Below are 14369 nucleotides of genomic sequence, written 5' to 3'. Positions count from 1 at the left end.
TACAGGCTAATGTCAGAGTGGCTGTCTGCCAGCTAGCCTGGGAGATTTTCCAAAAAAAAATAATAATAATAATAATAATAATCTGTGATTTTCTTAAAAAAAAAAAAAAAAACACCTTGATTCACGATTCAAATAGAGTTTTTTTTTGGACACCGTGCCGCTCCTGAGGAGCTGCGGGCAGGAGTTTTTAGGCGAGGCCACGGCTTCGGCCTAGTCCGCGGCATCCGGCCTCGTGGACTAGGCCGAAGCCGCGGCCTCACCTAAAAACTCCTGCCCGCAGCTCCTCAGGACCAGCGCGGTGAAAAAAAAAATCTAAAAAAGTCGATTCGCTTAAATTTTGAATCGATTTGACCTCTCAACTCGATTCAAGATTTAGATCGATTTTTTACCCAGTCCTACTGCCAGCTAAGGCTTAGTAAAAGTTAGGTGATGCAGCAGGACACTGACACTAAGCATTGAAGTCAGTCCACTACAGACTGGCTTCAGAGGAAGGAAAGTTCCCTTTTGGAGTGGCCCAGTCAGAGGCCAGACCTTAACCCCATAGAAATTATGCCAACATGGGGCATAAAGACACAAGGTGGGGAGAGCTACTAGGTTCAGGTCTGGTCACTGACCTGCGTTACAACAGAGAAAAGATATACCCAAGCTCAAATCCCAATAGCTTGTACATGTATTTAAATTATCAGGTGCTAAAGGGGTGTGACCACATATTAACACTACAAATTCTAGATGGATGGTCTGCACACTGCTATACACCTTTCCCGCAAGCTATTGGGCAAAGCAATGTAGGACTGGCCATAAGAGGAATTACTTTGATGCAGTTGGCCAGCTTAAAGTGGAGGGCCACCCTGAAAAAAAAAATATTTCACCAAAAATCCTAAAAAAAATTAAAAAAAAAAAAAACCATTTGAAAAAAAAAAAATTTTTTTAAACTTACCTGAACCCTTGTTGCTAGGCAGTCTTCCTAATCTGCCGCTTCCTATTCCGCGGCGTGTCCTGTTCCTCGGTGAGCGGCCCCGTTGCCTTCTGGGAACTGTGTGGGTTCCCAGAAAACCATGGGGCCATTCACAGAGCGCCTCGCACGTGCACAGTAGGAAACTGGCAATGAAGCCGCAAGGCTCCACTGCCTGTTTCTCTTAGTTAAGGTGGCGGTGCCAGGAGCCGAAGGACGGGTCGGCCTCAGGCAGCCGACGTCGCGGGCAACCAGGACAGGTAAGTGTACTTATTTAAAGTCAGCAGCTACAGTGTTCGTAGCTGCTGACTTTAAAAAAAAATGTTTCGCTGGCCGGAATCCCGCTAAGCATGGATTGCAATATGTGTGAACTAAAAATCCCTGTTTCTCGTTGCATAGTTTGCTGGAAAGGGTGTATACCAGTGTGCAGAGGGTTCATCAAGAATTTGTAGTGATAATATGTGGTCACACCCCTTTAGCACCTGATAGTTTAAATACATGTACAAGCTATTGGGATTTGAGCACAGGTATATCTACTTCTACCCTACTGGCATCAGTAGAGACAAACATAGAAAATAATTCCACATCAGCTTGCCCTAACTGAAAAGCATAAGCAATACTCATTTTCCAGAGTCCCAGAGTGCCAGGGACGAAAGAAAACTGCCCCCCCCCCCCCCCCCCACTTCCGACTGAAATGACTGAAGCCTGTGATATGCAACTTCCTTTGCAGTTCTACAGCTCTCACGAGTCCCTCCTACTGACCTCCAAATATTACAGGATACCGTAGTGATGTGGAGGTCGGCAGGTGGAACAAGTGAGAGCTGCATGTTGCCCAGGCAATGGACATCCTCAGAAATGACAGTTTCCCTGTTGACTTTGTCCTGAGATTTCAAAAGGCATTTTCTGCTGCCTGCAACATCATCTTGCTGACACAGTGTTTTACTAGCATGCTTTCTGGTGTAGTTGGGTATGAACATAGGCCCTCAAATGATTACGGACAGAGAGCCGTCACTGATAAGTTATTTGATGCCTAACAGACATACACTTAAGTAATTAAAATAAGAAAAAAGAAAAATAAAACATCACAAAAATCCTACATACAAACAGATCTGTGGTGGATATTAGGAGAGCACAGAAAAAACAACTGTTATTTCAACAGGACCCAGCTTTAAGCAGGAGAAATTGTTTTACAATATCTATGCGCTCTTTCTATAGAGATATAATCTAAAAATATATACCAGTATTTATTGTGATGGGTCCAAGACTCCGTGAATTGAGCTTACCTGCAGTTTAAACTATGGAGTCTAGGCAGATAAGCCAATGGTGGGTCTGTGTAACAGCATGCAAGTTAAGCACCGATCACCCCCTTTCCCCTGCCTGGGATATAAATTGAGGTCTTCCATGGGATGAGTAGATGGTAGTGTAAAGCTCACCACACACATTACAATCTGACTGTATTATCTCCTTTAGATCTTCAACTATCTAGTGCATGGTGACCTTCAGAGAGATACTGCATGCAGATTGTGCTAGAATAGCCAACAGATCTAAGCCGACCCAAAATCTTTCATAATTAGCCAGAAAGCTAAATGTTTTGTTGTGTGCTGGACTGTGCTGACACAGACCCCTGTGCGGGAAATTACTTTGCTTTGTGTTTGATAGAACAATGACAAATAAACACGGGCAGGAATCCCTTAAAGTAGAACTGAAGGCAAAACATTTTGTCATTTTGAATAGAGTAAAGAAGAGTTTTGACCCGTCAATTTTTTTTGCCATCGGTGTCCCATTGGGGAGATTTCCCTTCACTTTCTGTCCCATATCCAAAACAGAAATTGAGAGGAAATCTTTCCAAAGTGAGGAAAATCTCTCGTAGTCACTAGAACTAGTGTTCCCATTGGAAGATTTCCTCTCTATCTCAGTTCAGGTGGGATTTTCTCTTTCATTTTCAGTGATAATCTCCAGGACAAATACCAAGGGTAAATCTCCTTAACGGGGACACAGACAGCAATAAAAACCTAACAAGTGTTCTAAACCCTCCAAACTGTATTTACAAATGGAAAAAAAAGTTTGCTCTCAGTTATACCTTAAATGCACTTTGGTGCCTGGATTTTCTGCAAGTTTTTTTTTACGTTTGGAGTTGATCCCTGAACTATATTCAACAAGGTGCAGTCAAGTGAACTAAAAAATTGTTGTAAAAAGAAGGAGAGAGATCTTTAACTCGAGAAAGCAACACAACCCTAATGCCGTGTACACACTGGCATCAAAGGTCCAACAGTCTTTCCGATGGACTTTCAACGGACTTTTGATGGACTTCCGACAGACTTTCGAACGAACTGACTTGGTCACACACGATCACACCAAAGTCCGACGGATTTGTAAGTGATGACGTATGACCGGACTAAAATAAGGGAGTAGATAGCCAGTAACCAGTAGCTGCCCTAGCGTCAGTTTTCGTCCGTCGGACTAGCATACAGACGAACTGATTTTTCGACCGGACTCGAATCCGTTGGAAAGATATGAAACATGTTTCAAATCTAAAGTCCGTTTGATTTTCGACCGAAAAGGTCTGTCGGAAGTCCGATGAAGCCCACACACAGTCGCATTGTCTGACGGATTAGTTCCGGCGGACGAGTTCGGTCGAAAAGTTCGCGTACACGGCATTACTAATGAGATTCGAACAAGTTTCAAAAAAGTTTTCAAAAGATGAATTTTATCGTCAATCCCAAAATACTAGTTCAAATAGCAAAATTTTTAAAAAATTAACATGTATGTACGTCAGCTCGTAAGTTTCCAAAGTTATCCAAGTATCATATGCTCATATGCCACACTTACAAGCCAAACAAGATTTGGTCTAACCATTATTCTACATTTTGTTTTTCTTATAGTCTCACATAAAGGAGGCTATATTCATCCCCTATATCATGACTAGCTTCCCTAAATCTAACTAGGTTCATACAACTATTACTTGTTCCCACCATCTGGCATTTGAAAGGTAGGTGGAAAAGGGGAAACTGGCTCAGGAACTTTGGAGTCCAAGTTTAGTTAAAACGATCTTACATCAGCACAAAAGGACAGCACTTACAGTGCTAATACAAGTTAAGGGACCTCTCATAGGTACTCGTCAAGAGTACTGTCTATGCCGGCCTTTCTGCCCCTTCCTCCCATTCACAGAAGCTTCTGTCAATGAAAAGCGATCTATGGATGGAGGACGGATAGATGAATAAAAAGGTCTGCTCCATACATAGATCGCTTTTTATTCAAAGGAAGCTATAGTACAGCTTCTATGATTGAAGGAGGGAGGTGGAAAGGGCAAGCCGAGTGTCTATGTCAGGTCCCTTGGCTGGTATTAACCCTGCAGCACCAGAGGATCATGGCTGTGGTTGTAGGGGGAATTAGAGGACTTTGGTTTCAACACTAAAATCAAAGCCAGCAGCACAATGACACTTTGCATTGACTAAGTACCATCCCTTGCACTATTTTTTTTTAAAGGATTTGAGTAAACTTAGGTTTTATTGTGTTCATCTGAGAGACTGCATTTGTATCATGAGAAACACAGTAACCCACTGATGGATGACAGGAAGATGTGGGCAGTTTACATTTTTGCTGTCCCTGATTAATAACAGCGGGCAGATCACTCTCTAATGTACACTGTCATGGACTATAGGTACCTAAAATATCTTTTTACCTGATTGCCTTCATGGATCTTCCCATTATCTGTCCAGAGACCTGACTTGGGCTGCTTTGTTTGCAAGATGCCAATTCCATGTCTGGTTGAGCCATCGAACATCTTCTTGTCCATGTGATGCTGGAGATCTCGGGAAGAAGCCGCATTTTCCTCCAGTTCTGTAGCTCTGTGAGGGTAGTTTTCTTTATTATTGTCATCTCTGCTAATTAAAAAAATACAATAATAAAGAAGAATACAGTCATTATCCTTTGCTAGACAAAGTCCCCAGTAGCTTTTCACATCTTTCAGTGGCAGGTATTTCACAATGTTTATTTGCTTACCAGAGCATGTGCAAAAAGGCAACTTCATGCTTGTTCTATCAAGTCTATAGCCTGCTGTACATCTGCAGGATAGGGGGATTTTAGGGAAAATCTATGACAAGTTTAAATATATAATACTGTGCAAAAGTCGTAGGCAAGTGTGAAAAGAATGCTTTCAGAAATAGAAGTGTTAATAGTTTATTTTTATCAATAAACAAAATGGAAAGTAAATGTAAAACAGAAGATTAATCCACAGCAAATCAAATTTGGTGTAACCACCCTTTGCCTTAAAGCAGCGTAAATTTTCTTCTAGGCACACTTGCACACAATTTTTGAAGGAACTCGGCAGGTAGGTTGTTCCAAACATCCTGGAGAACCAACCTTCTGTGGGATGTAGGCTGCCTCAAATTAGGGCTCCGTGGGGGACCAAACCATCACTTCCAGGACTCCTTGTTCTTTACACTGAAGATAGTTCTTAAAGACATTGGCTGCATGTTCGGGGTTGTTGTCCTGCTGCAGAATACATTTGGGGCCAATCACATGCCTCCCTGATGGTATGGCATGATGGATACATATCTGCCTGTATTTCTCAGCATTGACACCAGTGATCCTGACCAAATCTCCAACTCCATTTGCAGAAATGCAGCCCCAAACTTGGAAGAAACATCCCTCATGGTTCACTGTTGCCTGCAGACACTCATTGTTGTACCACTCTCCAGCCCTTTGCAAACAAACTGCCTTTTGCTACCGCCATATATTTCAAATTTTGACTCATCAGTCCAGAGCACCTGCTGCCACTTTCCTGCACTCCAGTTCCAATGTTTTAGGCATAGCTGAATTGCTTAGCCTTGTTTCCATGTCCTATGCATGAAAACATAGAAACTGGGTTGCAGGAAAGTGGCAGTAGGTGCTCTGGACTGAAGAGTCAAAATCTGAAATATTTAGCTGTAGCAAAAGGCAGTTTTGCGTGCAAAGGGCTGGAGAGCATTACAATAATGAGTGTCTGCAAGCAACTGCAACTGCAAATGGAACAGGAGATTTGGTCAGGACCAATGGTGTCCTCAATGCTGAGAAATATAGGCAGATACTTATCCATCATGCCATACCACCAAGGAGGCATGTGATTGGCCTTAAGATTATTCTGCAGTAGAACAACCACCCCAAACATGCAACCAATATCATTAAAAAAAACTATCTTTAGTGTAAAGAAGAATGTAGTCCTGGAAGTGATGGTTTGGCCCACACAGAGCCCTGATCTCAACATCAAGTCTGTCTAGGATTACAAGAAGAGACAGAAGGATTTAAGGCAGCCTACACAGACAGAAGATTTGTGGTTGGTTCTCCAAGATGTTTGGAACAACCTACCTGCTGAGTTCCTTCAAAAACTATGTACAAGTGTACCTAGAAGAATAGATGCCGTTTTCATCACTCAGTAGTTGTTGTTAACAGGATACCGGTAAACGCGAATGCCATCAGTTATACACATTGATAGTACTCCCTGTAATATCCTCAAGAACACTCAAGGGGAGCAGATAAAGAAACTTTTTCTTTATTTCTTATGTTCAGGATTGCTTCACAGCTATGTTGTAAAAAAGATCCAAATAGCAAAAGATTGTATACCATAAAAGAGCAAAAAGGATACCCTCTTCCTAGCAGAGATGAGATCAACTTGATTTATTTGTTCTCACAGAATGCCCAATAAGCATTCAGAGAGGGCTTTATAAAACACAAACACATTCTGCAAACATAGTGCCACGCTCCCACTATTAAATATTTATAAATTTAACATTTAAAAAAAAAAAAAAATGATATATATATATATTATCTCACAAAAGTGAGTACACTGCTCACATTTTTGTAAATATTTTATTATATCTTTTCATGTGACAACACTGAAGAAATGACACTTTGCTACAATGTAAAGTAGTGAGTGTACAGCTTGCATAACAGTGTAAATTTGCTGTCCCCTCAAAATAACTCAACACACAGCTATTAATGTCTAAACTGCTGGCAACAAAAGTGAGAACAGCCCTAAGTGAAAATGTCCAAATTGGGCCCAATTAGCCATTTTTCTTCCCTAAATAGACATATGAGTGCTGCCAGCATTGCTGTAGAGGTTGAAGGGGTGGGGGGGGGTCAGCCTGTCAGTGTTCAGACCATACTCCGCACACTGCATCAAATTGGTCTGCATGGCTGTCATCCCAGAAGGAAGCCTCTCCTAAAGATGATGCAGAAGAAAGCCTGCAAACAGTTTGCTGAAGACAAGCAGACTAAGGACATGGATTACTGGAATCATGTCCTGTGGAGACCTTCATAGTTCCCTCAATGAACTGTAGCTCCCCAGTGTCGGCAGCACTCATGCAGCCCCAGACCATGACACTCCCACCACCACAATGCTTGACTGTAGGCAAGACACTCTTGTCTTTGTACTCCTCACCTGGTTGCTGCCACAAACGCTTGACACCATCTGAACCAAATAAGTTTATCTTGGTCTCATCAGACCACAGAACATGGTTCCAGTAATCCATGTCCTTAGTCTGCTTGTCTTCAGCAAACTGTTTGTGGGCTTTCTTGTGCATCATCTTTAGAAGAGGCTTCCTTTTGGGACGACAGCCACGCAGACCATTTTGATACAGTGTGCGGTGTATGGTCTGAGCACTGACAGGCTGACCCCCTACCCCTTCAACCTCTGCAGCAATGCTGGCAGCACTCATACATCTATTTCCCAAAGACAACCTCTGAATATTACGCTGAGCACGTGCACTCAACTTCTTTGGTCGACCATGGCGAGGCCTGTTCTGAGTGGAACCTGTCCTGTTAAACCGCTGTATGGTCTTGGCCACCATGCTGCAGATTCAGGGTCTTGGCAATCTTCTTATAGCCTAGGCCATCTTTATGTAGAGCAACACATTTTTTTTCAGATCCTTAGAGAGTTCTTTGCCATGTTGAACTTGCAGTGATCAGTATGAGAAAGTGAGAGCGATAACACCAAATTTAACACACCTACACCCCATTCACACTTGAGACCTTGTACAACTAATAAGTCACATGACACCGGGGAGGGAAAATGTCTAATTGGACCCAATTTGGACATTTTCCGTTAGGGGTGTACTCACTTTTGTTGCCAGCGGTTTAGACATTAATGGCTGTGTGTTGAGTTATTTTGAGGGGACAGCAAATTTACACTGTTGTACAAGCTGTACACTCACTACTTTACATTGTAGCAAAGTGTCATTTCTTCAGTGTTGTCGCATGAAAAGATATAATAAAATATTTACAAAAATGTGAAGGGTGTACTCACTTTTGTGAGATACTGTAGTAGAATATTCCTGCTCAAAGCTTAGCATTTTATCCTTGCAGATTATTGTGTTTTATTCATAACCAAAGCAATTCATACAGTATATAAAATAGTTGCTGCACAGTAACTTCCCTTTTTTGCACTTCATACAGAAACCAAATTACATGAACCATATGAAGTGGCTCGGCTGATCTTTTGTGACCACATGACACAAAATTTATGACCGCAAAAACTCACATGATATGGGTCACCGCACCAAATGAATTCTCTTTTGTAAAAATGACAAACAGAACCCCTAAATCCAGAACCAGTAAGCCTGATTAAATTCATTACTGTTGCATTAACCCAGTGACCAAGTAATTTATCACAATATTGTTCTCTGAGGACTGGTATATATAATAAGAACGATCATGTCTGAACAAATTGTTAACAGATACCCATTATTCAATTTCTACAATTGCATTAACCTTCAGGAAACCACACAACTAGATCATGATCAGAGATCAGTCAGCTTTAACTGTTAGATACTATCCTTTATAACACGAAGGAACAATTATTAGGAGAATATAACAGGTTTAAAGCAGAACTAAATCTTCCTAGCCTTCACAGCCAGGAAGTTGTCATCTTTGCCTCTGTGTGATATGCAGTTTCAATGGGGCTGTACATGTGTTCATTGATGACACCATCCATTTGATAGGTTGATGGTTAGGTTGATAGCGAACATAAGCAACTAGTACCTAACAGTTACCATTCAAAGCATGCCTCGCTAGTGAGTTTAGGGAAACCATAAAATCAGTGGGTTTAGTTCCACTTTAAGAATTGTTACCATTCTAATTTGACAATTATTAAAGTGATTGTAAAGCTTTGTTTTTTTGTTTTTTTTTAAATAAGAAACAGGTCATACTTACCTCCACTGTGCAGTTCGTTTTGCACAGAGTGGCCACGATCATTCTCTTCTGGGGTCCCCCGGTGGCGCTATCGGCTCCTCCCCAAATCGTATAACTCCCGAGATGAAGCACTCTCGCGGAGGGTTACCTTGCAAGCGAGCTCCCAAGTCCAACATTTGTGTCCATAGACGCAGAATGTAGGACTCAGTCCCGCCCCCCGATGCCCGCGTCATTGGATATGATTGACAGCAGTAGGAGCCAATGGCTGCGCTGCTATCAATCTACCCAATCAAGAGCCGAGAACCCCAGGCGGAGAGGTATAGCGCGTCTCCGCCAAGGGATCGAAGGGGATTAGGTGAGTAAAAACAGGGGGGGAGGGGGGGTTGGCCGCTGTCAGATGTTTTTTCACCCTAATGCATAGGATGCATTAAGGCAGTGGTTCTCAACTCCTGTCCTCAGGACCCACTAACAGGCCAGGTTTGCAAGATAACTGAAATAAATCACAGGTGATATCATTTTCTGCTCAGTGATTGCAGTATTCAAGTCTGCATCTCCCCAAGGTAATACCTAAAATCTGGCCTGTTAGTGGGCCCTGAGGACAGGAGTTGAAAACCACTGCATTAAGGTGAAAAAACACGAGGGTTTACAACACCCTTAATTTAGTAAGGTCACTAAACCAGTACTAGCCATTATCGTCCACTATTGGTATACAATCATTTGAATTATGTTACATAGTTAGTCTGGTGACACAAGTCCATCTAGTTCAACCAAAAAAAAATAAAAAATCATACATACATATACACAATCCTATACCAACAGTTGATCCAGAAGAAGTCGAAAAACCCCAGCAAAGCTTACAGCAGGGGAAATAAAATTCCTTCTGGTTCCCCCGAGAAGCAATCGTATAATCTCTGTGGGAGTCTATTCCACATTTTCACATCTCTTATGCCCTGTACACACGGTCGGATTTTCCGACGGAAAATGTGTGATAGGACCTTGTTGTTGTCGGAAATTCCGACAGTGTGTGGTCTCCATCACACATTTTCCATCGGAATTTCCGACACACAAAGTTTGAGAGCTTGCTATGAAATTTTCCGACAACAAAATCCGTTGTCGGAAATTCCGATCGTGTGTACACAAATCCGACGCACAGAATAAATTAAGAGACGAAAGCTATTGGCTACTGCCCTGTTTATAGTCCTGACGTACGTGTTTTACGTCACTGCGTTCAGAACGATCGGATTTTCCAACAACTTTGTGTGACCGTGTGTATGCAAGACAAGTTCGAGCCAACATCCGTTGGAAAAAATCCATGGATTTTGTTGTCGGAATGTCCGATCAATGTCCGACCGTGTGTACAGGGCATTACTGTGAAGAAACCTTTCTGTATTTGGAGATGAAATCTCTTTTCCTCTAGATATAAAGAGTGCCCCCTTGTCCTCTGTGATGACCTTAAAGTGAATGTTGATAATATCCCCCCTTAATCTCCTCTTCTTAAGAGAGAATAAATTCAGTTCCTCTAATCTTTCCTCATAGCCAAGCTCCTCCATGCCTCTAATCAGTTTGGTTGTCCTTCTCTGCACTTTCTCCAGTTCCCCGATATCCCTTTTGAGAACTGGTGCCAAAACTGAAGTGCATATTCAAGATTAGGTCTTACTAATGATTTGTACAGGGGCAAAATTATATATCTCTCTCTGGAGTCCATATCTCTTTTTATACAAGAAAGGACTTTGCTCGCTTTGGAAACCGCAGCTTGGCATTGCATGCTATTATTAAGCTTATGATCTACCAAAATCTACAGATCCTTCTCCACCATTGATTCCCCCAGTTGTACTCCCCCTAGTATGCATGATGCATGCTTATTCTTAGCCCCCAAGTGCATAACTTTACATTTATCAACATTAAACCTTGTTTGCCACATAGTTGCCCAATAAACAGTGCATTGAGATTGTCTTGTAAGTTGGAGTCATCTTGTAAGGACCTTATTCCACTGCATAGCTTGGTGTCATCTACAAAGACTGAAATGGTACTTTTAATCCCAGACCCTATATCATTAATAAAGATATTGAAAAGTAAGGGTCCCAACACTGAACCTTGGGGTACACCACTAATTATTATTATTATACACGATTTATATAGCGCCAACTGTTTACGCAGCACTTTACAACCAGAGTAAGAATCATCCATTTACAAACTGATCTTTCCAACCCTGTAGACTTTACCTTACACATTAGCCGTGTGTGGGGAACTGTGTCAAATGTTTTTGCAAAATCCAAGTATATTATGGCCACAGCCACCCCTCTGTCCAGAGTTTTACTTACCTCCTCATAAAAAGTAATAAAATTTGTTTGACAACTTCTGTCCTTTATGAATCCATGCTGTCTGTTGCTTAAAATATTTTTTGCCAGCAAGAATTCATCTATGTGGTCTTTTATTAAACTCTCCAGTATCTTCCCGATTATAGAAGTTAAACTAACAGGTCTATAGTTATTTGGTAAAGACTTTGATCCCTTTTTAAATATAGGCAACACATTGGCCCTATGCCAATCCAGTGATACTATTCCAGTCCTTAACGAGTCCATAAAAATTAGAAACTGGCATTGAAATGACAGAGCTCAATTATTTTAGGATCCATTGGTGGATGCCATCTGGTCCAGGTGCTTTATCCACCTTTATTCTGTCTAAATATTTCTGGACCATATCAATTTTGAGCCATTGTGGATCATTCGGGGGTGTGTCAATACCGCCCCCATTGTGGACTTGAGCTCCCCCATGCTCCTTTGTATACACGGTGATGAAGAAGGTATTTAATAAATTTAACTTCTTTGTCCCCAGTCACCCATTCCAGATTATTTTGTAAAGGGCCTACATGCTCCATGCTCAGACCTGACTTTTTTACTATTAATATATTTGAAGAATTTTTTGGGGTTTGTCCTACTATCTTTTGCAATTTGTCATTTGTTTTGAATTTTCGCATTCTTGATTTGCTTTTTACATATTCTGTTATATTCTTTGTAACATTTAAACGGTGATAATGTGCCTTCCTTTTTATATTTTTTTTAAAAGCTCTTTTCTTATTAATTATAGTTTTTTTTAACTTTGGTTGTGAGCCACATAGGTTTTATTTTTAGCCTTTTAAACTTATTTACCATTGGAATATGCTTTGCAGCGTGTTCATATACAGTCTTTGAAGAATTCACATTTCTGTTTTGTGTTCATTGATGCCGATATTTCCTCCCAGTCTGTCATTGAGAGCAGCCCTCATCCTTGGAAAATTTGCTCTTATAAAGTTAAGTGTTTTTATATTTCCCATATGTGTTTTTTGCTTACAGCTAACATTAAATCAAATTATGGTATGGTCACTGCTACCCAGATTTTTTTTTTTTTTTATGAATACTGGTAATAAGCTCTGCATGGTTTGAGATTACCAGGTCCAGTGGAGCATCATTCCTAGTTGGGGCCTCTATAAACTGTACCATAAAATTGTGGTTTATACATTTTAGCCTTTTAACTGTTCCATCAGTGCCATAACTCCAGTCAATTTCCAGGTAGTTAAAATCGCCCATTATTATCACTGTCCCAGCCCTTGGCTCCTTGCGCAGATAGAAAGGGCTGCGAGTCACCACCTTCTCATTAACACTGGGAAGTCTAGAACAAACTCCAATGATAACCTTTATAGTACTCACACTCATGTACAGTTCCACCCATAATGCTTCAGATTCATCACATTTTCCATCAACCAGGTCCTCTTTCACACTCGCTTTGAGGTCACATCTCACACGGAGACAGACACCACCACCTCTCCATTTTACCCGGTCTTTCCCAAAAGAGAGCCAGGAATATTAATAGCCCAGTCATGTGAAGAATAAAGCCAAGATTCAGCCATACCAAGTAAATCATAGTTCTCGTGCACCAGAGCTTCCAACTCCCCTATTTTGCTTGGCAGACTTCTGGCATTGGTGAACAAACACTTTAATTCATTGTCACATTTTGCAAACTTTTGTTGCATTTTTTTTTATTTTAGTACAAATAGTACTATTTCATGTGATTGTTTGTAACATGGGAATCTTCATATCACCTGGCATAGCCCTCCCCCCATCTTTTCCATTCCATCTACCAATAGAGGCTGACCCCTGTCTGACCTGTCTGCTCCATTAAAATCTAATTCCCCATCAATCCATATGCAATGAGAGATATTCAGAAAGGTAATGTAGATTTTTTTTTTAACTAATCCCATACTTTTGTTAATTTTTTATGGGATTAAAGCAAATACATTTAGCTTTCACATTATTTTTTTGATAGAGAGTGTAGAAGCTTTATGTGCATTATACATGTTACAATTTGACCATAAAATATCTGTATAATCAGACCTAAACTATCCAATTAGTCAGAATCCCAAAACTTACACCAAATGAAGTCAAACTCATTTTGAAGCGCAATACAACGCATATGCTAGAAAAAAAATATTTCAATGAGCCAAGCTTACATCGTTGTGGTGCCTTCATGTACAATTACAAAGAAATACAGCATTCTGCAATTTTTCAAAAGTGAATGCATGTACATGCAACTCGGTAATAAAAAAAAGCAATGCAAATGCACCACAAACACATGTATATGTGCATGTGGAGCTGCACAGTGAACTTGAGGACTGTGGTGTAAACAAGGCCCTAAAAAGATTATACTATCCAGACTAATACGTGAGAAAGCTTTAGTATTACATTTTTATTGTTGTATGTGCTTTTACTGGGGAAGTGGGAAAAGAATGTTGACTTGTCTGTAAAATTCTATATCCTGGCATACAGTAGAGGTCCTCTGGAGGTACTGGCATAACTTATCTTTGACAAGAGATTGGTTAAAGTCATTCTGTAAATCTGACTGTCCTTGGGGAGGTTTTGGTTGATTTCAGAGCAGAAATCAGTCAAGGGAAGAGTTTTGAAATCTAGTTCATATTTCTTTGAAATCAGCTATTGAACCCACAGGTCTGTGTTATCTGTAACCCAGAGATAGGCAAAACTGAAAGAGACTCTTAGGAGTGAGGGCACCCCTTCATTGGGAAGAGTGCTTTGGTGAAGGCTTGGTGGGATTTTAGGCTAAGTCTTGCACCAAAAGGAAGGGCTGAACTTAGGCTTATGTGTTGAAGCCAGGTTAGAGGATTGAGGTGCTCTGTATTTTGAGGTAGAGGCTCCTGAGGAAGGGGATTTTGGAACTTTCCACTGGGGAAGTAGAACCTTTCCTCCGGTGACAGCTTAGA

At 40.9% G+C, this 14369-nt stretch overlaps 1 protein-coding gene across 4 annotated transcripts in view; it reads right to left on the bottom strand.

The window, feature by feature from the left end:
• The window catches only part of FAM13C (family with sequence similarity 13 member C), a 229668-nt gene that overhangs the window by 140002 nt on the left and 75297 nt on the right, over positions 1-14369 (bottom strand). For 3 of the 4 annotated variants that reach the window (XM_073596307.1, XM_073596310.1, XM_073596309.1), the window contains exon 4: positions 4635-4836. In XM_073596307.1, coding sequence (XP_073452408.1) covers positions 4635-4836 — 202 coding nt within the window. The remainder of the gene's footprint in view (positions 1-4634; positions 4837-14369) is intronic. The other variant, XM_073596308.1, reaches the window with a different exon arrangement.

The sequence above is a fragment of the Aquarana catesbeiana genome, linkage group LG08 (assembly GCF_042186555.1).
Source record: "Aquarana catesbeiana isolate 2022-GZ linkage group LG08, ASM4218655v1, whole genome shotgun sequence".
NCBI lineage: Eukaryota > Metazoa > Chordata > Amphibia > Anura > Ranidae > Aquarana > Aquarana catesbeiana.
Note: the sequence above shows the minus strand (reverse complement) of the source record. Positions and strands in the feature narration are given on the sequence as shown.